Here is a 27,834-nt window from a genome sequence, read left to right on the forward strand (position 1 = left end):
GAATTCCACTCTGTGTAGTGCAGTTGTAAGATATATGGGAATTCCTTTGAGTGTGTGCCCAGGCGACAGAGTTACTAATCTTATGCATCTGAATGTTTAACAGGCAAGATTTGGTAGCAGACGTGTGATCAATACTATATGTTCTTTGCTTATCTCATTACAAACCAGACAGTGTTCATTATTTAGTTATTCATTCACTGAACCTTAGGTGGGTGCAGCAGGACATGGGTTGAGAAAGAGAGAATCATATGGGTATGTAAACCTAGTTGGATCAATTAATAATGTGCATTTAATTTCCACATAATGAGATACTGGCCCTGAGAGTGAAAATCTAATATTTACATCAATTTTCAATTTCAAGAAGTCTTTATTCGATTATTACATCATAAAAGACATGCATCATAATTTACAGTAACTAAAATACATGTATAGTTTCTAAAATAGAATAAGATAATATAAAAACAATCTAAAACCTTATTAAATCATTTGTGCAAAACTTCATTGAAAGTTCATTTAAAAATTACAATAAATCCTTAGTCAAATAACCATAGTAGTCCGGGCACAATAGGTGAAAACACATTTGCACATAGTCAGTGGTAAGCCTATAGATATAGGCTGGGACCTAAGTTGATTTGAGGAATCTTGCTCTTAGGATCCAGGCCCAGCCTAAAAATTTCGCTACACCAGTTACAATCATGGGTGACAGATCTGTCTTTAATATCCTACTAGCATTAGCTGCTGAGCGTGTTCCCAAGTTTCTACAAACTGGGCTTAACCACTTTGATCTAGGGGCGGTATACAAAGGGCAGACAAAAAGAAAATGGTTTACACTTTCACCCTGTCCTGAACACCTAGGACAGTGCCCAGGACCGCCCTTACCCCACTTTTTAGTGTGCTCCCTTAAAGGCAGTGAACCGTTCCTATATTGATGATATAGTTTGCGGTCCAGGGGTTTAGTTATGACATCCCAATATTTTTCGAAGCAGGGGACAACTTTCATAACAATAAATGTACCAGTAAGGCTACTAGCAGTCAAACCCGAATGTCTATTGTTTACCACCCAGTCCCAATACTGTAACTTCAAGTCCTTTTTGGAGGGGAAGGTAGCATTATCGGGGTTAAACCATAGTTCTCCTTGCCCCATGGCACACAACGTGGCTCTTAAGTCTTTAAACCAACCTATGTTCTGGGAGCCAGGAAGATCCCTAACCTCAATGCATGCTCTTGCATAGAGCTGGAGTCCAGGCGTTGTCCAGAGGCGACTCCAAAATGCTAGTGGTCGCAATCTGGCCAGGTCCTCCACAGGCTGACACCCAAGATCATACAGAAGTGGGATCCGCGGTGATGACTGTGGGAGGCCGGTGGCCATCCTAAGAAATCTATTTTGGGCAACTTTCAAAGGATCAAGGTTACTGTAACCCCAGAGCTCCGCCCCATACAAGACAGATGGTAGGACTTTCGTACCATAGATCTTCATTAAAGGGGACATAGGCCTGGTAAAGGAGCTTTTATGTTCTTTTAGCAAGGCTCCTCCTATCTGCGCATGCTTTAATGCCAATAGGTCGACCTGTTGAGACCAACTAAGGGTCTCACTAAACGTGACTCCAAGGTAGGTAAACAGTTTAGTCTGTTCCAGGGATGTGCCTCCCATAGTGACCCTAGCTGTAATCGAGATGTGTCTTCGTAGTACCATAAATTTTGTTTTCGACACATTTACCTCAAGCTCATGCTCGCAGCAGAACAGTTCGAACCTTGTTAGGGCCTGTTGAAGACCCTGTCTGGTCTTGGATATTAAAAGAGTGTCGTCTGCGAACATGAGCAAGGGGATTTTCATTCCAGCCAGGGACGGGGCATCAGTATGGTGATTGGCAAAATAATTTGTGACCCCATTTATATATAAAGAAAACAGGGTAGGGGCTAAAACACACCCTTGCCTTACACCTTTAGCAACTGGAAATCTATCTGTTACCTCTCCTGGTTTACCCCAACGTACTTGGGCAAATGTTTGGGCGTGTAAATTCACCAAGAGGCGAATGAGAGGGGCTGGCATACCCAGCTTCACTAGACAGTCCCACAACTTTGCCCTTGGGACAAGGTCGAATGCAGACCTTAAGTCCACAAATGCTGCGTAAAGGATACCTTTACCTAGGATGACAGTCTTCCAGTAGAGAAGAATAAACCGAAAGGCCTGGTATAGGGTGCTCACATGCGACCGAAAGCCAGCCTGGAGTGGAGTAAGAATATTAAACTCACCAATCCAGTCCTGAATCCTGCCAAGAACAAGGCGGGCTGAGATTTTTTGTACCGCATCTATAAGGCTGATCGGCCGGTAGTTGGAGGGAACCGACCGATCGCCTTTCTTGTAAATTGGCAGGATTTCTGCCCCAAACCAGGACTCAGGGACCTTGGCACCGGAGGCTAGAGCATTGGCCAGATGGACTATGTAGGGGACCCAGAGATCCTGGTCCTGCTGAAAAAGATCAGCTGGAATGCAATCCGGACCAGGTGCCTTGCCCCTTGTAATAGATTGCAGGATATGTTTCACTTCACAACTCGTGAACTTAAGAGGAGCAATCGGAACAAGACTTGGAATGTCAACCTCAACCTGAGCACTACTACAGTTCCTAAATTGTTCCTCAAAGTAGCATACCCACTGGTGTTGACCAACCGAGGCAGGGCTTGGGCGATCTTCCTGTGATTTACCCCATTTTAATAGATGCCAGAACTGTCGCATATTCCGAAAGCTACATGCTTCGGTTAGCGATAGCCACCGTTCCTCATCCCAGTTGGACTTGGCTTTGTGCTTTGCATCTTTATATGCCTTTCTACAAGACCTGATTTGGCTATGGTTTTTTTGCTTTATTGATCTAAACAGATCCCCGTGGGTTCGGCGACACTCCTCGTCAAACCAGGATATAGTTTCCAATTTCCCCCTCCTACCATGCTTTGAAATGATCTTCACAAACAACTTTTTCAGTTCCAAAAATAGACTAGTGTAGATATCAGTGATTATTGCATTAATATCCTCCTGTGACCCACAACTGGAGATTTCTTCCAGTGAGTTAGATACCAAGGATCTAATCTCCTTGCGTGCCTCAACATTAACAGAGACTTTCGGCCAGCGTACCCTTCTCATGTCGTTACTAAGTACAACTTCATCCTGAACGACATTTAGCCTACAGCTCTCGGACCCAAGAAAGCTGTAGTCCCTTAATTCCATCACCAGCGGGTCATGATCACTTTTCGAGTCGTGACCACCATGTCCTCAACTACAGCCCACATCTTTACATCAACTAATATATAGTCTATGCGGCTACTATATCTGCCGTTGCTAAAAGTATGTCTACCCGACCTATCGGATCGCACTCTACCATTTAATGCGCCCAAACCCTGGTCCAGGCACAACCCTTTAATAAATGTAGCAGATTGCGTCCATTTCCAAATCGGGGCTAGCTCAAGCTGGGGAATCCCCCAGGTCATATCCTCAACCTCTGTGAGAAATCCATCATCTACATTCAGGGGTTCAAAACAGGAATTAAAATCCCCCATTACAACTGTGAACCCGTTTACTGGGGCACCTGATAGGAAATCATCCAAAATTCGGAGGGTTGGAGCAACCTTACCACCCTGGATGCCCCTAACATATATATTGATCAATAAAATATTAAGGCCTTTAGAGGATCTTATTCTAACCATTAATATGTCAGGGCTATCAATTTGTACCTCCTCCACTCTTACTCCCTCATACTGTCGAACCCATGTAGTCAGGCCTCCCATAGCACGCCCTCGGTGACCTTTAATTGCTGATTTACTGAAGTTTAGGTATCCAACAGAGAACACTGATGAGAGTGCCCAGGTTTCCTGGAATGACCAAACCTCGCCTTGTTGTATAAAATCCACCCAGTCCGGGTTACACATTCGAGACTCAAGTCCGGCTATGTTCCAACAACCAAACTTGGTGCCGCTTGAGTCCTCCAAGACAGTGGAACTGGCCTTAGAAAGAGGGGTTATAACATTCTGTGAAAATGGAGCTAGATTAACATCAGAAGTACCCCTAATGTTTTGTCTATCCTGTAGGGATACATCGCCACTACTTTTAACAGTTTCAATCGCACCAAAAACTGCCAACACAGGTACCCGACAACCTTTAGGCGACCCCCCGTTATAGCCAATCACCTTGTCATCAGCCTCTGCTGTCACTACAACCTGGGCCACCACCAACTCTTTTTCCAATTTCCCTCCCCGAGCCCCACCAGAAAAATCATGCGTCCCATTTCCACAATGCGTTGGCTTGTCATTTGATGTTACACCATAAGGAGAAACCTTTTCTGGGGTGAAAGAAATACCCGTACAATCTAGGTTAGCCTTTGGATCTAGGAATGGAGGAACAAGTCAATCGTTAAAGTCCAACCCCGAATGCGGTGCGTACAAATTTTGCAACGGGATGTTCCAATATTCGTTATAACGGTTGGAATTAGTGAAGTTGTTTGATATGGGGAAGTGACTGGAGGGATGACAGCGGGGAAAAAGGGGGTAGGATATATTGGAATTGTTGGCGGGATGGGAAAAAAGGGTGTATAGTTTGGCATGTTCTGGGAGAAAGTATTTCTGTTAGAACTAGAGTGGGCAGGAGGTCTAAACAGGGCCTCTGGGTAAAAATAGCTCAAATTACGAGTTGAAACAACTCCTTCCTTATTTCCTGGGAACCAGTCACTTATGTATGAGACCACTCTGTGGTCCTTAAAATTAATGATCACAATGTCTCCATCTATATCTTTCGGACGAAGGCCCACCCAATTGCATCTTCTTACTGAGATAATCTCACCGTTTAGGTGAGCTGGGAGGGGTCTGTTTGTTCTAAGCCAAAAGATGACTTTGTTTTTCAAATTTGCGTTTAGTTCAGGATTTCCATTTGTGATCGGGGGGACACCAGTTAAAAGGATCACAAAGTTTGCTGATTCTGGGGGTAGGTCCACTGTGTTCCTACGATTTGAGGATGTACTTTGGGTTACAATTTTGGTTTTATCTACCCCTGGGAGCATAGTTGGCTTAGTTATAGTGGGGATCGTTTTGTTAGAGGCCGGCACGGACTTCACTTTAGGTGTCTTAAATACTAACGTCGATTTGGTTGATGTTGGGAGAGCATTAGAATTATTAACGGTTAAATTACCATTGATTTTGGGTGGTTTACTTGGAATCATAGTTGTGGAACTAAGTTTGCCTTTCGATTGAGACTGATCCTTAGTATTCGTTAAATGAGGATTTTTGGTCGGATCAGCAGTTGCTAGGAGGCAATCCATTTTTTCCCCCAGAATCCTAACTCTCTCCATAAGTGGGAGCATATAGGATTTTATAATTTGTTCAACGAGTTCTATAGACTCTTTTTTTGACGTGGATGAAGTTCCTTCATGGGGGGGTAAAGAGGAATGGGTATGGATACCTAGTGAAACCTCCCTCTCAGAGGGGTTAATTGGTTTGGATTTGGGGGTTACTAGTAAAGGAGGGGGGCCCAGATGGTCAGGACCTTTTCTTTTGACCCCACCCTTTCTCCTTTTCTTCCTTGGCAGAGAACGAAAAACCCTACGTAGATTCGTGGGTATTAAGGTCGATAAGGCTATTAGAAACAATAGGCGGACTGTTACAATTATCCTCACTAATGATACTAAAATTAATAGCAGATGTGTTGTGGTCGCGAAAAATACTGGGGATATGGTCAGTACTGAATAGGTTGGTATCTCTATCCAACCTACCAATATTTCCCGAGTCTTGTGTGGTAATTAAGTCTAGCGGGGAAGTCGGTGTTTTTTTTTTCAGTTGTTCTATTTATCGACGTCGCTCAGCACGTTTCTCCGCTAGTAGGAGTTCTTTGTCGATTTCCTTGTTTGCCCTCTCAAAATATTTGTCAAGAGGCCCGAGGATCGAGGCCCCAACACAGGAGGGTAGTGAACTAGACATGACTATGGAAAACCTTAGTATGTTAGGCGCCCTGGAGACCAACTAACTTAAATGCGAGTGTAGATGTAAGAGACCGGGCCCAGCCCAGCCTCCTTCAGCCCCTGACGGCCACAGACGGTCCCGCCCTTGTCCCGGGCTTCTCCCGGGACGCTCCCGCGCCGCGGGAAGTGATGCTTGTAGTTATAGGCAGGCAGTTAAGCTGTTGGTGGGGCGGGGCGAGCAGGGAGAGCGGCCAGGTGGCAGGCGGCTCGGGTTACCGGGACTCCTGGGATATGGAGTCCGGGTCCCGACGCTCGCAGCCCTGCACACGCACACACACCCACAGGTACGAGCCCAAGCTCAAGGAAGGCTGACACGGTGCTGCGGGACCCACGGAGCGGGTTCCGCGAGGTATGGAGGTGAGAGCTAGGTGCGCCAGCAACAGGAACCGCAACAGAATCCAATAGGTGTCCCAAGTCCGTTAGCAGGCAGAGTCTTTTCAGGCTGTTGGTGGGGCGGGGCGAGCAGGGAGAGCGGCCAGGTGGCAGGCGGCTCGGGTTACCGGGACTCCTGGGATATGGAGTCCGGGTTCCGACGCTCGCAGCCCTGCACACGCACACACACCCACAGGTACGAGCCCAGGCTCAAGGAAGGCTGACACGGCGCTGCGGGACCCGCGGAGCGGGTTCCGCGAGGTATGGAGGTGAGAGCTAGGTGCACCAGCAACAGGAACCGCAACAGAATCCATTAACAGTCAATCAATCAATCAATCAATGACACTTGTAAAGCGCGCTACATACCCGTAGGGTCTCAAGGCGCTGGGGGGGGGGGGGGGGGGTGCCGCTACTGCTCGAACAGCCAGGTCTTCAGCTTCCTCCTGAAGGAGAGGTGGTCTTGGGTCAGGCGCAGGTCGGTCGGGAGGGAGTTCCAGGTCTTGGCAGCCAGGTAGGAGAAGGACCTTCCTCCTGTAGTCGCTCTTCGGATGCGGGGGACGGCGGCGAGGGCGTGGTTGGCTGATCGGAGGTGGCGTTTGGGAGCGTAGAAGTTGACTCGGCTGTTGAGGTAGCTCGGGCCTTGGTCGTGTAGGGCTTTGTGTGCGTGGGTGAGGAGGCGGAAGGTGATTCTTTTGCTGACGGGGAGCCAGTGAAGGTCTCTGAGATGTCCGGAGATGTGACTGGTTCGTGGGATGTCGAGGATGAGTCTGGCTGAGGCGTTCTGGATCCGCTGGAGTCTCTTCTGGAGCTTGGCGGTGGTACCGGCGTAGAGGGCGTTGCCGTAGTCCAGTCGGCTGGTGACGAGGGCCTGGGTGACGGTCCTCCTGGTCTCGGTGGGGATCCACCAGAAGATCTTCCGTAGCATGCGTAGGGTGTTGAAGCACGCCGAGGAGACGTTGTTGACTTGCCTGGTCATGGAGAGGGAGGAGTCCAGGATGAAGCCCAGGTTGCGTGCATGGTCTGTTGGTTTGGGTGCGGAGCCCAGGGCGGGAGGCCACCAGGAGTCGTCCCAGGCGGAGGGTGAGGGTCCCAGGATGAGGACCTCCGTCTTGTCCGAGTTCAGTTTTAGGCGGCTGGTTGTCATCCACTCGGCTACCTCCTTCATCCCTTCGTGCAGGTTGGCTCTGGCGGCGGCGGGGTCGTTGGTCAGGGAGAGGATCAGCTGGGTGTCGTCGGCGTAGGAGATTATGCTGAGGTTGTGTTTGCGTACGATGGCCGCGAGGGGGCTCATGTAGACGTTGAAGAGGGTGGGGCTCAGAGATGATCCTTGAGGGACGCCGCAGATGACTTCGGAGGCCTCTGACTTGTACGGTGGTAGGCGGACTCTCTGTGTTCTTCCGTCGAGGAAGGAGATGATCCATTCCAGCGCCTTGTCCTGGATTCCGATGTTGCTGAGGCGCCGTACTAGGGTGCGGTGGCAGACCGTGTCGAATGCCGCGGAGAGGTCTAGGAGGTTTCTCCATTGTCCATCAGGGCTCGGATGTCATCGGTGGCGGCGATGAGGGCGGTCTCGGTGCTGTGATTGGCTCGGAAGCCGGACTGTGAGGGGTCGAGGGATCCGTTCGTCTCGAGGAAGGCGGCCATCTGCTTGTTGACGGTCTTCTCGATGACTTTGGCTGGAAACGGGAGGAGCGAGATGGGGCGGTAGTTCTTGAGGTCGGTGGGGTCCGCTGTTGGTTTCTTGAGTAGAGCGCTGAGTTCGGCGTGTTTCCAGCTCTCAGGGAAGATGGTGGTGTCGAAGGATGTGTTGATGATGTCTCGCAGGTGGGGTGCGATGACAGCGTCGGCCTTGTTGAAGACGTGGTGAGGGCAGGGGTCGGTCGGAGATCCGGAGTGGATGGAATTCATCGTGCGGATGGTGTCTTCGGTGCTGATCGGGGTCCAGGCGTGGAGGGTGGTAGTGGGGGGTGGTTGTTCGGTCATGGTGTGCGTTGGTTGGTTGTTGAAGCTGTTGTGTATGTCCGCGATCTTGTTGTGGAAGTATGAGGCGAGGGAGTTGCAGAGGTCTTGCGATGGGGTGATGTCGTTGTTTCCTGCGCTGGGGTTGGAGAGCTCTTTCACGATGTTGAAGAGTTCCTTGCTGTTGTGTGCGTTGTTGTCCAGCCTGTCCTTGAATGCTGTTTTCTTGGCGGCGCGGATCAGCTGGTGGTGTTTCCGGGTGGCAAGCTTGAAGGAGGTCCTGTTGTCCGGTGTCGGATCCCTTCTCCAGACTTTCTCGAGGGCTCGGCAGTTCTTCTTGGATCTCTTGAGTTCGTCGGTGAACCAAGGGGCCTTCTTGCTGCCGGGTCTGCTGGGCGGGGTCCTCAGTGGGGCGAGTTCGTCCGCGCAGTTGCTGATCCACTTCGTGAGGTTGTCGGCGGCCTGGCTGGGGTCTGCTGAGCTGGCAGGAGGGTGCTGGCTCAGGGAGGTGGCGAGCTGGTCTGCTGTGATCTTGTTCCAGCTTCTGCGGGCGGCCTGTTGTTGGTGGTGGTGGGTCGTCGTTCTCTTGAAGGTGAAGTGGACGCAGCTGTGGTCCGTCCATTGAAGTTCTGTGGCGTGGCTGAAGTCGATGTCTGTGCTGGAGGAGAAGACTGCGTCGAGTGTGTGTCCGGCGAGGTGGGTGGGGGTGGACACCAGTTGCTTGAGTCCCAGGTTGGCGAGGTTGTCGAGCAGGGTGCTGGTGTTGCGGTCGTTGTTGTTCTCCAGATGGAAGTTGAGGTCTCCCAGGAGGATGTAGTCAGCGGAGGGGAGGGCATGCGGGCTGACGAAGTCGGCGATGTCCTCGCTGAATTGTGTGCGTGGTCCAGGGGGTCGGTAGATCAGGGTGCCTCTGAGGGTGGTGTTCGGGTTGGTGTGGATCTGGAAATGCAGGTGTTCGGCGCTGGTCAGGGTGTTGTCGGTGCTGGTCGTGAGACGGATGGTGTTCCTGTGGATGATGGCGATGCTTCCTCCCATCTGGTTGGCGTTTCGGTCCCTCCGGACGATCTTGTAGCCCTCTGGGATGGCGATGGCGATGTCGGGCGCTGAGGAGGCGTTCATCCAGGTCTCCGTGAGGAAGGCAACGTCAGGGGCTGTGGAATCATGTGAATCATGAGTGCAGTCGGTCATAGTAGATTCACAATGAGATGAAGTTAAAGTTGTACACTTAATGAGATTTACTGCTAAAGTTATTTGTAATCATTTGTATGTATGTGGTGTTTATGTATTGCAAACCAAGTTTAGCATCACTGCAGTGCTTTAAGCAGTCAGAGCCATGGAACTTGGCGGGATATCCCGTTTCTAAGAGTGAAAGCTCACTGTTGCTGCAACATTATCTAGTGTTCTTTGCAGAGGTGCATCTTCAGTGCTTCGCCCATACCTTAGTAGACTGTCCATAGCTGCTTTTCACAAAGAGCTCTTATACTCTTTGTTCTTCAAAAGTTCTACCTCCAAGATCTTCATCTGTAAAGGATTCCACCGAGGCCCTCACCCTGAGTTTCCATGCACAGTGCCGCTGCCCTCCTAGTCATTGCTGTTTAGTCCCCACAGTTCCCAGGGTTGGCGATGGCTAGGTATTAGCCCATCACAATAGTGCAAATGATTTTCAGGACTATTTGATCACATGAGGGTTTCCAGGAATACTTCCTAGAATTTGATCTCCTCATCTCCTGCCATTAGCATAACCAATGGTATGGGATGGATGTGTACAATAATCAGCCCAAAACCCACAAGATTTATTGTCTGAATATGAGCATGTGAGATTCTATTTAGGGAGCTGATTTCCAGCTTCAATCACTCAGTTATACAAAATTAAATAAAATCCAGTTGGAGAATTGATTCTTTCCACCACTTATAAACAGCAATATAGATTATGTTTCACATGCATGGGAAGGATTAAATCTTGACCTGCAGAGACCCTTGAGATATTGCTATGTTCTGCTTCAGACGTGAAATATTAGGACACTCTTAAACTCAGCACTCCCAAAATGAGGCAAGTGTATTAATTACTGCACCTTTAAATGACAAATGTAGAAAAATAACTCAGCACTCTCAAAAAGAGGCAAGGAAACGGATCACGGTGCTTTTAAAATGAAATGTGTATTTATTAGTACAACACTTTTGAAAGGTAGACAAATATGCTCGGTAATGCACCTTCCCAGGTGTCAAATGAAAGAAGTTAAATATGAAGAGCACGTATACAAAGCAGAAAAACATACGAAATATACACATGGAGTAATTAAACTTATAGCATATTGTTGAAAATTAGTACGGTTTGGTGAACATTATCTGCGCCATCTTGCCTCTTCCCCTGATGCCACACTTTTGTCGTGCGCACCCGCCATTTTAAGATGCCTTGATCAGAGCGAACCCTTTTGCATGCCGCTGGCCCCTGATATAGCCCTTCGCCCTCACTAAGCCTGCACGCTGACCAACCCCCTGCTTGCACCTGCCTTGTATCATAAACCCCTCTTCGGCGCTGCTCTGCCCCAGGCCCTCATCCTGTTCCCAGCGCGACACCTCCCTTCTTCCCTTTTACGATCCCCGGCCCTTAGATGCAAACCCCCTTTTTTCCCCGTGTGCCCGTTTGTCTTCCCCGTTCCCAGGCCGACACCCAGCACTGCCGATACCATTCCTTGCCCCTCCCCGTACAATAGAAAGCTTCCCCCACCAAAGGATCCCCGGGTTGATCAAAGCCCCCACTCCATGAGATCCGATCAAACCCCCCACATTCCGTGAATCGGCGGAATATCCAGCTGCGCGATACTCATCACCTGTTGTGACTAGGGTGGGGACTTCAACTGTAAATGTGTGTGGGAACGGGCTCAAAGGGGAGTTCCGGGAATGTCTTTTCCATACATCAAAGCTTTAACATGAATATGTAATCTGCAATAAAGTCATAAAACAGTGTATAAGAGGCCAGGCCTCAGAAATGTAGCTAGAGCACCTCAGAACGATACCTTCTGCCCGTTTTGTTGTGTTCTCCTCCGGAGAGAATAAAAACCCTTGTTTCCTGCCTTCCAGTCTCCAGCGCCTGCCTCTTCATTGATTAAATAACTAGAGGGTCACAGAGGCAATACCGCCGGGCAAATACCGATTGTCCCCGACCCGTACAAGGTTTAACAATATATAAACTAAATAAGTAATAGAAATACATCACTGAAAGAGTGTCTTTCAACATTCTAGCCAGCACGACTGGAGAGCTGTCACAGTCAGTTAGAAGCCTTGATCGGAACACCAAAAGTCCCTGTGACAATGCTTCCGCTTTACAGGCGAGCTCCTGTCTGAGAGCCAAGAGTCACCATCTTTAATACCTTTAACTCAACCCAAGGAGAGAATTCTAGAAACGTATCCCCCTCCTTCTGTTGCAAAAACATGGTTGATCGTTCTGGTCTGCGTTTAGGTCACTCACAGAAGCTGGCCAGGCCCCTGTGGTTGCTTCGAGGTAGATCTGTACATTCCACACATTACTCTGTCAAAAACAATCTGAACCCGGTGAACGGTACCAAGTGTGCATTCCACATGATATGTTGTAGCGTACTCTGTACAGTGAAGAGCAAAAACAGGTAAGGAGCAAAAACATCCCCTCCCCACCCTGCAACTGCATGAGAGCACAGAAAATTGAGTCAGTTATACAAAATGGAGTTGATGGTCAATGTATCTTTCCTCATAGCATCACATTATTGTTCCACTCCATTGTCCTAAATAGTTCTATCCTGAACTGCGAGACACTGTTTGACTCCGCACATGTCTGTGGCGGCCCGGCGTTACTCGCTTTCCAAATACATTAAGGATTGACTAGTCTGCTATGCCCTGATTTTTAAGGAACCAGCACAGGCCGTCCCTGCAGTGGATCGGGGCTCCGACCCTGCACTTCACCAACTTTTCCATCCAATCACCGGACGATCACTATCTTGAGTCCCAAGATACACCGCAGATGTCTTTTGACGCTGCCTCCGCTCCCTAGGACCCACATTTTCTACACCTGGGTCTTTCTCCTTGTGCTACAGCACCCATTATCTTGGCTACCCGGTCCTGATGATGATCCTGATTCAATAGGATCGAAATGCCGTCAACCATTTTTTACCAGTGCAATTTATTTATTTATTTATTTATTTATAACATTTATAGAGCGCACTGTTACCAAACGGTGTCCTGGCGCTGGAATGAAAGCTCCCCCCACCTAAGCCTGAAGTTTAATGTAAGAAAAGCCATGTTTTCAAACCTTTACGAAAGGCAATCAAATCTGTAATCTGTCTAAGAACCAAAGGCAGAGCATTCCAAGCCTTGGCTGCCCCCAGGACAAAGCTCCTGCCTCCCCAGTGCGCTTTCCTTGTCCGGGGGGTCACAATCAGCCCCATGTTAGATGACCTAAGATATCTTCTAGGCATGTACCATTGGAAGTACTGCTTTAAGAACGACAGGCCGAGACCTCGAAGGGCCTTGAAGACTATACACAAGGCTTTGAAAGAGATCCGCTTCCGCACTGGGAGCCAATGCAGCTTCACCAATTCCTGGGAGACGGATGCGAACTTTGGTAAGCCTGTGATGAGTCGAGCTGCTGCGTTTTGCAAGGCCTGTAATTTGTTCAAAAGCCCCTGTTGAGCATCAAGAAATAGGCTGTTGCAATAATCCAGGCGAGATAAAACCAGGGCGGTCACCACTGTTTTCTTACACCCATCTGCTAAAAAAAAGAAGGATCTTCCGGATTATTTTCATTGTAAAGTGGATGGATGACGTCACTGCATTAACCTGGGGGTCTAAAGGTAAGCTGATCGTCGAACAGAACCCCTAGATTCTTGACCTTCGTGACTGGAATGGGGGGAGTACCCATCCCTTCAGGCCACCAAAGTTATCGCTGGAGCCAAAAAGTATAACTTCGGTTTTAGCCGAATTTAATTTTAAACAATTTCTGGCCATCCAGTTACTAACCGCTGACATACACTCCTGGAATTTGCTGGCTACACCTTCCTCTTTACCTGGTAGCAGTGACACCACAATCTGCGTATCATCAGCGTAAGATGTAAGTTCAAACCCATACGATCGAATAACTGGGGCCAGTGAGGAAACGTAAACATTGAAAAGGGTGGGACTTAGGGAGGATCCCTGGGGAACCCCACAGGGTAGCACGAAAGGTTTAGATTCAAACTCCCCCAGTGCCATGATCTGGACCCTATTAGTACGGAAAGCTTTCAAGATGTTAAGGGCTTTCCCTTGTATCCCGCAGGCCTCCAAACGGTCCACCAAAATCATGTGATGGACCGTATCGAAGGCCGCCGACAAATACAACAGGACCAGGGCTGCTCTTCCCCCAACATCCATCACTTCACTTTCCTGATCTCCTCAGTTGATTTGATTAAGGCAGATTCGGTACTGTAACCTGCTCTAAAACCATGTTGAGACGGATCAAGGGCTTTTGTGGCCCTAAAAATGCGCTAATCTGGCTATTCATGGCTCTTTCTATTAGTTTGGCCGGTAGCGGTAGTCTGGAAATAGGGCGATAGTTATTAGGATCGGTAATGTCTAAGTTTGGTTTCTTCAACAAAGGAAGGATTGAGGCCCATTTCCAGCTAGACGGGAAGTCACCAGCCACAAGCATGTCGTTGAACAAAGTGGCTAAGTTGGTGGCTATAGGAGTCGGAGCTAACTTCACCACAGTGGCCGGGCAGGGATCTCGGGGGGAGCCCGACTTTGTTCCTAATAGCAGTTTCTTAATCTCGTCCGTACTCACCGGGGAGAAGTATCAAAGCTTGTCCTCACTTAGATCAGCTGTTGAGTTCCCCGACCTGGCCTCTGGCGAGTTATCCCTAACTTGACCTTCAAGGGAGTTAAAAATGTTCTCCACCTTGCTTAAGAAGAACTGAGCTAGATCCTCGCACAGTTCCAGACTAGGAGGCTAGTTGCCGGCTTTGGAGCGGCAAGGCTAGAAAAAGTATTAAACAGTTCCTTAGGCGAGCTCCTGGCATGATTGATTCGGTTGGTGAAATATCTTTGTTTTGCCTTCCCAATCATGTCTTTATATTCCAAAAGACTTGATTTGAGTCTTCTTTTGTCTACCTCATTGTAATTTTTCCGCCAGGCTCGTTCCAGTTTCTTACAGACTAGCTTATACTCTCTGAGCTCCACTGAGAACCAAGGGGCCGACAGAATCATTCGAGTGGGACAGCAGATTTTAGGCAGGGCTAGAATGGTACAAGCGTGATCAACCCAATTAGAATAGGTGACAGCTGCTTCTTCCACATCTAATGGGAGCGTAGCCATTGATGATACCAAAGGAACCTCCAGGGAGGCCCCCTCTATCTTATTCTAGGCCCTGCAAGTCCTTGCTAATTTTCTAATCTACCTTGCCCTATGGGATTTTGTTGCAGGGAGGTTGAAAAGCACTGCAGCATGGCCCGACCAGGTGACTGGGTAGATTTTTGTAACCTCGATGTCAGGATGGTTCGTAAAGATTCCATCCAGAGTATGACCATCATTATGAGTGGGGCCTATAACCAATTGTTTTAGTTCGACACCATTCATCACCTCCATTAGGGCTGCTGTGTCAGGGTCTGAGCTGTTCTCTAGGTGAAAATTGAAATCCCCTAAAAATTTAAATGTCCTTGCACATAAGGCCTCACCAGAACATTTCCCACTGAACCTAGAAATGACGTCTTAGTGCCAGGGGGCCTGTAAAGTAAACAACCTCTAAAGGACTGATGGTTGGAAAGAATAAAGTTAAAAGCCAATGCTTCACACATTTCTGAAGACACGGGTTGAAAACTACCCTTAAGGGAGCTATGGTATAAAACCACCAGGCCACCTCCTCTTTTCCGTGGTCTATCCATAACGAAACTGAGATAGTTTGGTGGAGTGGCCTTGACTATATCTGGCCCTGAGGCAGCATCCGTCCAAGACTCGGTGACCAATGCAATTTTTATTTCCTTGTCCTGTAGCAGCTCGGCGCAATCCGAGCTGTGTTTAACCAAGGATCTTGCGTTTGAGCAGGAGGCAACTTACATTATTCAGTGTGGCCTCGACTGTCTCCTTTCTTATATTAGAGACTGCCCGGAATGAAGTCAATAAAATTATCGGGAATGTCCTATTACATGATGAGCATACCTCAACACCGGCCTGAAGCCCATTGTCGAACTCCAGATGACCTCCCTCCTCCACCCAGACTCAATAGTACATGCCGGTCATAAGCTATACCTTGTGTCTTGCCTGGAGTCCGCCCACCAGGGGTCATGGCGCTAGGTGCGGCCCAGACGCGGACGGGCGCAGACGGGCTTGCCTTTGGCGTGCCTTCGGCGCACCGGCGGCGCGCCCGCTGCGCGGACGCACCTGTCCGGCTTTTGTAGTGCTGGGGATGAAAAAGGCTAGAGTGCTCACCTTGGCCCACTCAAAATGGTGGCGGTCCGGGTAAGTGCCGGTTTGCGTTTCCCTCCCTTCTGGCACTCCAATTAGAAGTAAAATAGAGACCTGGACTCCCTGCTAATTGTAAACTTTAAAAAGCCTAAAAACAGAATTCCATAAAAATTCTAAAATCGGGCATCAATTCGGTGACAATTCATACATGTAGCAGCAATTAAGACCTGTGCAAATTAGACAAAGAGTAGCAGCTATAAGACAGTTTTTCGCACAACTCCCCGCTCACGCCTCAGGAGCAATCATTTATGGCGCACACCTTCCTTTGGTTCATAAAATTGCTTTGAATCGTGTTTAATTCTCCCAAGAAAATCATCGTATAGAACCAATTATCCTGTATATATTTTCTCTATCACTTTTTTCACCTTGCTCCTAGCGCTGTGTTCCTCACTTGCCACTTGCGCCGTCACGTTCTGTCACAAGCACAACGTTTACTTAGTTCTTAGGGTTGCCTTTACATTTATGCCCAACAGTGCTGTGATAACTGTCATGTGTAACTCATGTTTCAAAATATATGATGCCATGAGCACATTCAACAAATAATTTGGAGTCTCTCTCTTTTGTTCTCTTCCTGTAATGTCTTGTACATACATGTGTATTAATTTCTACTGAAATTAAGAGATATTGTTATTTATTTTTCTTGTACTCACCCAGATCTCAACTTGGTCTATGGGTTACACTCCTGTGGTGTTTTACTACTATCATTGAAGAACAGCGTGAGTCCTGTGGTACAGAGAGCATGAGAGACATGTTTTCTCTTGACATACCACACTGAGAAATACCAAAAGGTGATCTGTGAAATTTCAGACACTGATAATTACTCTGGGCAGTTCAGGTTGGACTGTTCCTATTAAAGCATCAGCAAGGCTGCTTTATCTTTTGCTAGTTCCAATCTAGGATGGTATGGGGCACAATATTAGGTACAGATAATTCACAGTAATTCAAATTAACTCAGGCATTCCACTCATTAACAGAAGAACTGAGGGCAGGGTAAAGGAAGTGGTGGATGGTGGGTAGGACATCATATTTTAAGTGTGTGACTCATGGAGGTGGAGATGAATAAGAAAGGCCATGTCTTGCCAGAAGTCCTCTCCATCTGCACAGCTGATTTATAGAATAACACTTACTGGATGGCCATAGGGATCCTATACTAAGTAACTAAGTATACTATGTATAAAATTGTACAGTGGATTGCTGCCTCTATTGAGGAGTTTCTCCCCTCAAGCTTTCAATTGCCTTGATAGATACATTGAACTCAACTGTTGGTATCTATGCTGTGATTCGGAACTAGGCCTGGACAATTGTTTTTTCAAGGATGAAATCTCATGGAATATGCACATATTGCATTACAGAAATGTTTTTTTAACCTGTTCTTATTTCAATACTGCACAGACATCACATGATATGTTAGCCCTTCAGTTTGCAGTGTATCAGAGAGTTTTTTTTTAACCTGTTCCTATTTCAATACTGCACAGACATACATCACATGATATGTTAGCCCTTCAGTTTGCAGTGTATCAGAGAGTTTTTTTTAACATGTTCCTATTTCAATACTGCACAGACATCACATGACGTTAGCCCTTCAGTTTTCAGTGTATCAGAGAGTGGTAAGGAAAAAACCACCAGTTAACATATACTCCGAAGTAGCTGTACATTGTGTCACATCGCCTGCATGTATATCCATATGCTCCACTCAGCAGCTTTATTGCTGGGTGCATGTTATCTGTGTGGCATACAGAAGAGTCCCCATAAAGAAGAATTATGTGCACTATTAGCTAATATAGCTTGTAATAAAAGAAACAAGAAAAAAAGAAAAAGAGAGCCTTGGCAGCGACTGGTGGTGGGCGCCCGCCCCAGAAGGAAGATAGGAGAACCAGTGGAGGATTATCAAGCGGCAGGCACAGAATTCAGAATGTACAGAAATGGTGCCACTCAGTTCTCTCAAGAGGGCCACAACAGTGCATGGAGCTGGGGATTGCCAAGAGATATCATCGGAGCAGCAGTTCAAGACGGTGCAGTTTGCCGGGATAATGGTAAATGTCGGCCACTATGTTGCATTACAGAAAATACATAATATTCTGCAGAAGTGAAATTTCAACCGCTGGACATGGTTTGGTCAGAAAATGTCTTGTGGGACAGTAAAACCACAGCAGGAAGACATTTTTCTATGATCAGTGTACTGCCAGTATATGTTATGACTATTGAATGTGAGGTATGTCCTGTCCTTACGTTACATTTTTCTGCAGTATATCAGCAATAACATTTTTCACAATTTCACACAATGTTGTGTTATATTTGTAAAATGTTATGAAAAAAGTTGTAATTTCACTCACATTACTTGTAACTACTCAATAGAAAACAATCCTGTGTTGTCAGTTAATCCAGCATAATTGCTTATTTTTTGTACAAATTAATTTAACTAGTTTTTATGAACAGGTATATTTCCTTTTCTCATTACGTAGGTTGGCTTTGATACTGTTGCCTTCCAACTCACCAACATGTCTGCAGGGACAAGCCAAGCACTGATTTCCAGAAGAGGATTATATGGCTCCTTAAAGGTTGACTGGAGATCTGGCTATCCTTTTGGATCAACACCAGAGGGTGTGCATCCTGGAAATATCACTCCTGAATTTGGTAAGTTAATTCCACGTAATGCTCCAGAGTCACACACAACGTTTGAGTTATTAAACATGAATCTAAACCCACCCTTCTAACTATTGTGGATAAAAGCACAAGTCAAGTGTTACTTTAATGACCCGGCCATGTAGTGCCTCATGTCCGTGTTCCCTAACCCCTTTCTTCCTTAATTTCATCTTAAGTCACAGATGTTACTCTCTGCAGTCCATTCATTGACTTTCTCCAATGCCCCAGAGGCCCTGAGTGTGTATTGGCCTGTTAAACATATTAGGAGGATTGCTTCTCATTAATTATTCCTTCATTTCAATTATGAGCAGCATATAGTATTGAGAATGTCACAAGGCAATGACTCACAGCACATATGTATGGTATATAGTGCATACATTGATGTAATGCCACCTTGGTGTTCATATCCTTGTCCTCCAGTCATGCTTCCAATATCTAGCTGCCTTTCAGCTTTCGTTAGTTGTCTAGAAATTACTCATTTTCGCGACATCCATACACTTCTTCAATGTTAGTGGACTATAGCTCCCCAAGCCATTAGGTTACTCCCATATGCAAAGAAAGTTTATGTCTTGTTTTTAACATACTCCTATTCTAGTCAGCTGGAGTTCAAACTGCAGCATGCTAATGATGATAGTAAGGTTGGTTGTCTGTTTATCAAATGCATTAAGTGCTGCATGTGTTTCAACTGCCTAGCCATCTACAATTTTTTCCCAACCACATTTCTTGCATTCATTTTGATCATCTCCAACAGTATGTTTCCTGGGGAGTATCAGGATCCTGATGCATGTATTATGTGTGCAGCTGAAATATTGTTTAAAAATGGTCTAAGAAGTCCTCAATGAAGGATTCATTTCCTGTGTACTGTGGATAAGCTAGACATTAAATATCTGAGAGCCCAATGTAATTTATGGACGAAGCTCCATGCACGAAGCAAGGCTATTTTGGTTTCTTGATGACTGTGAGGCCTCCACTATTTTATTTGTAAGCTTAATTTGCTTTATATTTGGCCGTGGTGTACCTGTGGGCAGTAAGCATGTGTAGTAAAGATGAGGTGTGTCGTCGTTCTGTGATAAAGGGTTTGTTTTTGCTGTGCTGTATGATGGTGTATATCTTTGGAAAGGAAAGCTCCAAAAGTGTGTGTTGATGCTGTGCTATATGATGGTGTACATCTTTGGTAGGGACATCTCCAGAAGGATGTTGACAAGCATGATGTGTAGCATATTTTCTGAGGGTGCCCAGTGGTGTGGTTCATGAGATGTAAATGAGCATACTGAGGATGAAGTGTGTGGTAAAGAAGAATGTGTGGAAGTATTAAATGTATGGGAGAATGTTGGGGGGATGGCAGATTGTTTATTTACCTCATAGATTTCTAAAACACTGCATTTGACTTAATTGATGCAATTAAATATGGAAAGTGACAAACAACTCAAAATAAGAGAAAAAAGAGGTAGGAGAAATACCCACAGTAGTATAGAACACAAGTGATACATCACATCGTGACCACACCCTGAAAGTGGGGAATGCAAGACAAAGGCAGAGGGACTCTCCCACAAAATTAAATAAAGCACCAATGTCAGGTGCTCCATTCATTGGATCTGTTGGTGAATGGGGCGTAGGGCAACAAAGTCACTAAGCGAAACAGGCCAGGTCAGAGTTCCAAGAGATGGTAGGTGAAATGTCCAGTAAACAAGAACGCATGTCTGGTACTCCCAAACTGCATATTCATCACCTAATAGCTAAATAATCTTGAAAGGGAGTTTGGCAGATTTGGGTGTCAGGAGAAACCAAGTAAACTGCAAATGTCCCTGTTTGCTGATCTGCCTTAATTTCCAAATTGAGGGAGGAAGAAAAATCCAAGGGGGCGTGGGGGGGGGTGCAGTGTCAAAAGCCCTGCCAATCAATCAAGGTCTTAGCAGCCATAAGGGCTTTAGGACAAAACCCCAACTCCTTTACAAACACCAGACCTAGCTTTTACCTTTCCACCTCAGCCGTAAGTGAGCTGAATTCACCACTCTACTGTTGTCCAGTGCACACCATTCAGGCCATCCCTTGTCCTATGTCCATTCCAGAAGAAAGATTCGAAAATCAACCCAGGAGCACATAATAAAGTGCCAGGGGGTTTGTTATAGTGCCATACTAGTACATCCTCCCCCACAAGCAATGCCTCAGAATCCGAGACTGGAGCTACATTGAACATGGCAAGTCCCCAAGGAGAAGAAACCAGCATGTTGCACTGAGATAGAACCTGCAATTAGCAGAATGCTCTTGCATGCCAAGACACCACCTTATGATACCACTGTCCCTATTAATTATTACTTAGCATACGGTTTAGAGTCACACTTGTTTGTTTCTGCACTTTGTTTTAGGATCCAAGGCAAAGAGGGAGAGATATGCTGACCCACAATCAGTCTCCTCCAGTTTGGTGTGCCTAGGCCTCTGTGGTGCTAAGGGGGCCCTAATGCTTCATTGTTGACCCCGTCCTTTGTGTGAAAAAGTCATGGATGATGATTCACCAACATCCCCCGGGTTACATCATAAGATGTGACTTCACAAAATATCTGACCTAAAGAAATTGCAGAAAATGACATCAAGTGACCATTGATCTGTATGTCATAGGAAGTGAGATCACACACCTTTTGCCCTGGTGATATCGCAGCAAGGAACATGATGTGACCTTTGGCCAGTCAGCACTGAGCCCGGTGCCTCAGTTCTGGTATAATTTCCGGAATAGAGGCGGATCGATATTTCATTGGGTTTGTTCCATCATAGTCTGTTTTAAACTCTCAGCATGCTTATGTTTACTCGATGACCTATATCAATAAGCCACTTTTTTTGATCAATAAGCCACTTTTTTTCTATGTGATGGGCTTTCTTTTTACAAATCATTGTTTGTAGGTGTCTTGGTTTAACAAGGCTACAAGTCCCTGAATGCATTATTTATTAGATAAAACTCAGCACTGAGCACTAAGTGTTCCAGTAAGATGGCTTCGTCGGGTAAACCCAAGCAGGCATTTCTCAGGTAAGTATCTGGCCTTAACGTCATGGAGTCATGGGATAAGGCAACTGTATTCTTTATATTAAGTTTCAATTTGTTATAAGTTTATCTTTTTATCCCCATCCAATTCACTCTCTGTGGCAGGTTATGGGTGATAACTGTAACAAAAGGGAACTTAGCCCATGTTTTATATACTCTTTTACCCAGGGACAGAATAGATTCAACGCCCTATCAGGATTAAATGATTGTGACTGACTATGTAAGAGCATGGCCCAACCAGTCCAGTTAACCCAGCCATTTGTAAACACTCTCACAGCTCCGTTGGGTACTGAGTCCCCGTTCACAGTATTAGCGGAACCAATTAGTGTAACACCAACAGATCCCGCATTGGTTAAAGGGGCAACAGCCTGTGAACTGCCAGGAATTTCTATGACTACATCACTCCAGGACATAAATATAGATCCCTTAGTAGCCCCTTGCAAGATCCATAATTTTAATGTACTATCATGGAACATAGCTGGATTTGCCGACAATTTTTCTGACCCTGTTTGGGTTCAGTTTATAAGTAATTTTCCCGTTATATGCCTCCAGGAGACCTGGCTGGTCGAGTGTAATCTCTTTTTAGAGGGGTATAAAGCCTTCTTTGTTCCCGCAATCCCTGCAGCTAGAGGGAGAGCAAAGGTAGGCTTGGTCATTTTTACCTCACTGTCTCTGAATTGTAGGATCAAGCCCATCTCCTCTACAAATAGAGACCTACAGGCTATAGTTATTGAACAAGGAAATCTCAGCCTATGCCTGATCAATTTTTATAATGCGGTTAACAGAGAAGAGGGCTGCAAGATAGCTGAGCTGGATAAATTAGTTAAGAGGCATTGTGGTCCCCAAAGAAATAGCATAATGATTGTGGGGGACTTTAATGTCCATCCATGTGGTGACCCAGGACTTTCCAAATTGTGTGAACTGGGCTGCCCGAGGTTCAAGGGGCTACACTTTGAGCACTCCACACAAGGGGTGCCCTAAACAATATGCTCAACGAATTTGATATTTTCTCTACTATGAGCTTGTTACCCCCTTTGAGCATACAAAACATACCGACCTTTAAAGGGCGTAATGGTGGATCCTTTATAGACCACATTCTAACTTCTACAAACTTCCATATCCACGTATTGGGTTATACAATCATGGAAAGCTCTTTTAGTGACCATAACCCCGTATGTGTTAGATTAGGTGAGAACTTATTAAAAAGAAAGGAGTCTGTACAAGTGGCGCGAACACTTGAGACTACCAGTGGTAGGCGACGCCTTAAATGGACGCAGATAACACCATCTCTTTTCTACAAAAATGTACAAGAATCCTGTAAGGCTGAATTCTTTTACTGCCTGAACCCAGACTCTACAACACTGGGCATAATGAATGCCTTTAAAGGAATAATTGCCAAAGTAGGGACCTTGTTATCTGTTCCAGGTCGGAGCAAGATTTCTGGTAACCCGAAATGGTTTGACCATTCATGCTCTAAAGCCACCAGAGTACTTAAGGCTGCTTTAAAAACCACTCCTAAGGACAATTTATTTATTACAATTTATTTATTACAAGATTTATAATGCGCATGGCTGCCTCAGCAACAAGGCGTCCCAGCGCAACCAGAAACCTAATCAGAACAGGAGAACATAGCAAGCAAGGGGTATCACAGTGTGGGGAACAGCCAAGTCTTCAGGGACTTGCGAAATGGCAGAAGATTGGGAATGGCACGAATGCAAACTGGAAGAGGCCAAACGACCGTCCCCCGGCCCTTGCTTTCCTAACACGAGGGACACAGACCAGACCTTGATTGGTCGATCGTAAGGCTCTACTAGGTAGGTAAGGTAGGTAAGGCTTCAACAGGCCCAGTAACCCCACTGGGGCTTGAAGTCGCAAGATTTTGTGCGCAATACAGAGCACTTTGAACTGGATGCGAGCTTCAATTTGCAGCCAATGCAGTTTCACAAGAACGTGGGCCACAGAGTGTGATTTAGGGAGAGCCACTAACATACGCGCGGCTGCGCCTTGATCTGCTCCACACGTGCCAATTATAAAAAGCAGATAACTATCCGCAAAAGGGAATTAAAGGAGGATACCTGGCGAGAGCTTCTAGACCCTTTGACCTTATCTAGCAGTTCCAGATTTTGGACCATTATTAATAGCCCACTTTTTTTAACAGATAAGCCTGCGTACTTAGGTACAAACATAACAGAGAAGGAATGGGTGGCCCATTTTAGCGCTATTTTTAAAAGTTTAACACCTGAGCCCGAGCTGCAGCAAAGTCCACAGTACGGGAAAGAGATTGTATTTACTGTACAAGAAGTGGAGGACGGTATCACTTACCTTACCTGCGAGAAGGCTCCAGGCCCTGACGGTGTCCCTCCTGACCTTTTTAAATCTAACCCCTCGCTGTGGGCGTCAGTATTGGGGGCTGTGTTGAACGCGGCATCTAAGGTTGGGTGCCCGGAATCTTGAGGAACGTCCACAATAGTACCAGTTTTTAAGAAGGGAGATCGTAACTGCACCACGAATTATAGACCAATCTCCCTCATTGATTCCGTGGTAAAAGTTGTGGCGGAGGAGTAGTGCTGAAGAGATTGAGCACCTGGGCGGAAGGGAACAAGATCATATCCGACGTGCAGTTTGGGTTTCGCCCAGGATGCTCAACTGTGGCACAATGTGTCAATCTTTACCTCACCCTCGCAAAGTACACCCTTGCCCGACAGAGAACAATCTACATGGTCTTCATGGACCTGTCCTGTGCCTTCGATTGTGTTAATCGGGAAAGGCTGTGGCAGTCCATGGAGGCCATGAGGGTTGAAGCTAACTTGGTGGACTTCCTGAGGGATCTACACAGAGACACCAGGGCAAATATTAGGTACTCTCAAGAACTAAGGGTCACAAGGGATTTTAATACAGAAAGGGGGGTACGCCAGGGGTGTATTTTAGCCCCCTTTCTTTTTAAATTATACATTAATGATCTGGACCGGACCCTGCAGGAAACTGGGGCTGATTTTCCGTATGTGGGATGCAGGGGACTGCCCGTCTTGCTATACGCAGACGACGCAGTTCTCCTGGCGCGTACCCCCAAAAGCCTGCAAATCCTGCTTGATTCATTTCGAGGGTTTATGGCAGTGAGAGAACTGGCCATAAATAATGCAAAATCATATATAATGCAGGTCGGGCCCCGCCCAAAGCGTCAGTATCCCTTTATGGTAAACGAAGTGAGAGTACCAATATCCCCCACTTTTTCTTACCTCGGTGTCCTAATGGATGATCGTCTGAACTGGGATGCCCTAATTAAGAAGAAGAGAGGGGAGGTGTCTAGGTGTAACGCAGCGATTCTCAGCTTCTCAGCGAAAATGGGCAACCGCCCTATGGCTGCAATGCTGAAAATCTACCGAGCCAGGAATGTATCCATAGCCACTTATGGGAGCGAGTTGTGGGGATACACAAGAGTGGAAGGGATCCAGGTGACCGAAAACAGCTTTTTGAAACAGTTGCTGGGGGTCCCGCAAGGGGCAGCGAACCTCTCCGTTCATGAAGAAACTGGTCTTACATACATCAGTGACACCCTGGGTTTGCGCCCATTGCTTTTCTGGCTGAAAAGCTGGCTAAATAAAGAGCTTGTCCTTACTCATAAAATATTGAAAGAGTCCTTGAGCTTGGACCACATGTCTGCAATACCATGGCTTAATTACCTAAAGGGATGTTTTAGCGAGCTGCGCCGTTTGGACCTCTTTTTAACACCTGACCGCATTACCAAGGCAGACGTGGCCCTTGTGAACGAATCTTTCGCAACGCGCAAGCAGATCAAACGCGAGGAGCAGGAACTGTTGAAAAATGGTGTCCGTAAACATCTAATGCTTAGAACTTCTCTCGCTATGCAGCCATATCTCATGTGGCCTTTGTCAATGCACGAAAGATTCCTGCTGGTCAGGTTTAGACTGGATTACTTCCATCTTTTATTAGCAATACCTAAGGGGAGCCACAAAGGCCAAGTGTTAGCACCCTGTGACTGCGACAATGTGTCTCCACAGGACCTGCTACACTTTGTCTTTTTTTGTCATTTTTATGAAGCCCCCCGGAGGTTGTTTTTAAAATCCCTTTTAAAAGAGCTAAACTTTTCGAAGGTTCGTCCAGCTCTTTTCTATTCGCAACTTTTAAAGCCTGAGCATATTCCGCTTACTGTTGGTTTTTTAAAATGCTCCTTAAGATACAGGAAAGGTCTTGATTCATAACTGTCCTGGATGTTGTGTATTTTTAAGAATTGATTTTATTATAATAATGTGATGTACACTGTTCCTTAAACTTCTGATTGATTTACGGGCCAATTGTACTCCTCTGAACGTGTATATTTCTTCTGTTTTGTTTTTATAATGATAAAATGTAACTTTTATGGTTTTTATTCTGAGAACCGAATACAGTTTAATGAAATGAAAATATATACTCTTATTGACAAACAAGCTTTGGCACTTTTAACTATGCTAAAAAGTGGACAGGATAAACTGTACTTGTATGGCAGGTCTATCGCTTTTTGAGCTGAACAGGTCTGCCTCCCTAAGTCGTGCAGGTAATTGTTGCATAACAGGTAAAATCAGTCAAATTACTCTTTTTATGAGAGCAGAGGAGACAGTCTTTCTTTGGTTTTTGTTACATAATGTTATGAGATGACTCAAGGCATCCTAGCACGCAGTGCTCCATGCATGGATTTTTGCTGGTAGTTTTAATCCCGGGTCACTTACATTTGTTCAGTTCCGTTAACACACCTGAAAACAATGATTTATAAAAGAAAAGCCTACGACTTGAATATTGCATCTTTCCCGTCATTGAACATCTGGTAAACATACTGTCACACCACATGTGTCTTAACACCATACCAATAGTATTTCTTATGCAAGCAGTGACTACAGAGCCACCTCCAGCACATTACCTTTTGTAAAGTGTTAGGGCCCTAGGCCCCCATACACCGAAAAGCAATGACACAAGAAACACTGATATGATATCTGGAACTGGCCCTAGGCACTTGTGCCCGGCCCTTTTTATTGGCAGAGTCACATGAGGAATGGGTGTATGGTAAGTGTGGAAGCCCTCAGGGAATGGCTGGGGGAAGCACATCCCTTCTGAATGCTAGCCATGACCAGCCGGACACTACATCCCTCCCAACCTGTGGGAGAGAACAAAATAACAAACAACAACTCCATTGAGTCCATTCAATTTGTTTTCCCAAATAGGATGAGTGTACACGTGCAGCTGGGAGCCCCAGGTATCACGGCACGCCTCCATCGGTTTAACCAGACTACTCTGAGGATGAATGCCTTTTCAAAGGCACTCTGGCTGCATGGCTAGCAAGTCTCCAAAGACTGATGACATCCTGGTTACTGTTCACAAGTCTTTCCAAGATGTCAAACTGCCACAAGCTGGCCAATAGTGAAGCAATTACTGACATCCTTCTCTCACCAGGATTCCCCTCAGTTGGGAGTCCCCTGCAGGCCTCTTCACCAGGATTCCATAGGACTGTGTGGACTGCGCTGTGTCACTACAGTCCCATGCTGTAGGCCCATGGAAGAATAGCTACGAGTCCCACCTTCAAGTCACTCTCTCCCCCTCAAGGGTAGTTGTTTCTAGTTTGGGGTACTCCTGCCATCCTGACTCTGGTGCACCGGCATTGACAGGGCAGTCTTTGGGGTAACCAGACTCCGACAGAGATCTTCTTGCTTCGTAGTACTTGCTGGGAAACTCCTGCAGACACATCTTGTGTGTTGGGGTTCCTCTCTCACCGGTAATCCCCAAGGCCCTTGCCCCTGGATTGCCACAAGCCAGTGTGGATTGCTCAGATCCTCTTCTAGGCCCCACAACAAAGGTCACTCAGTACGTCCAAACAGGACCACAACCCAGTCTCACTTGCAACCCCAAAGGTGGATGTTACAAATGGTCCTGCTTGTTCTCTTATGCAGGCTTTATGTTCACTTGGTCTAGCCGAGGATTTCTGTGCAGCAGCCACTCATGGTGCCAAAGATGTCTCACTGACCATTGAGCGTTTCATAGTTACAGTGCTTTACTCTAGATGTACACGGCTCCAGAGATGTTCTTGGGGATGCACTAGATTGCAATGACACTCCCAATCATATTCTGTACTTTGTGGTATGCCAGATGTCCATTACACACCCTTCTCTTCTTCTTTCTTTGGACTCTAGTGCTGTGGGCGCGTGCCACACTTTTTCCCTTTTATTTTCATCCTCTCAAAATAAGGTCTGATGCCATCTTCTCTTACTATTCTTTCTTTTGACCAGGCCTCTCCATGTGATGTGCACTTCACATGGGTCTCCCTGGCCATGTCCTACCCCCTAGGACTGAACCTTCTCGTCGTCCACTGACCAGACCTCT

The 27,834-nt window shown here is 46.4% G+C and overlaps 1 protein-coding gene across 1 annotated transcript in view; it reads left to right on the top strand.

Moving 5' to 3' along the window:
* The window catches only part of ADGRV1 (adhesion G protein-coupled receptor V1), a 2,034,994-nt gene that overhangs the window by 1,102,345 nt on the left and 904,815 nt on the right, over window positions 1–27,834 (top strand). The window contains exon 72 of the mRNA XM_078677778.1: window positions 18,254–18,425. Coding sequence (XP_078533904.1) covers window positions 18,254–18,425 — 172 coding nt within the window. The remainder of the gene's footprint in view (window positions 1–18,253; window positions 18,426–27,834) is intronic.

Source organism: Lissotriton helveticus, chromosome 2_1, assembly GCF_964261635.1.
Source record: "Lissotriton helveticus chromosome 2_1, aLisHel1.1, whole genome shotgun sequence".
Taxonomy (NCBI): Eukaryota; Metazoa; Chordata; class Amphibia; order Caudata; family Salamandridae; genus Lissotriton; species Lissotriton helveticus.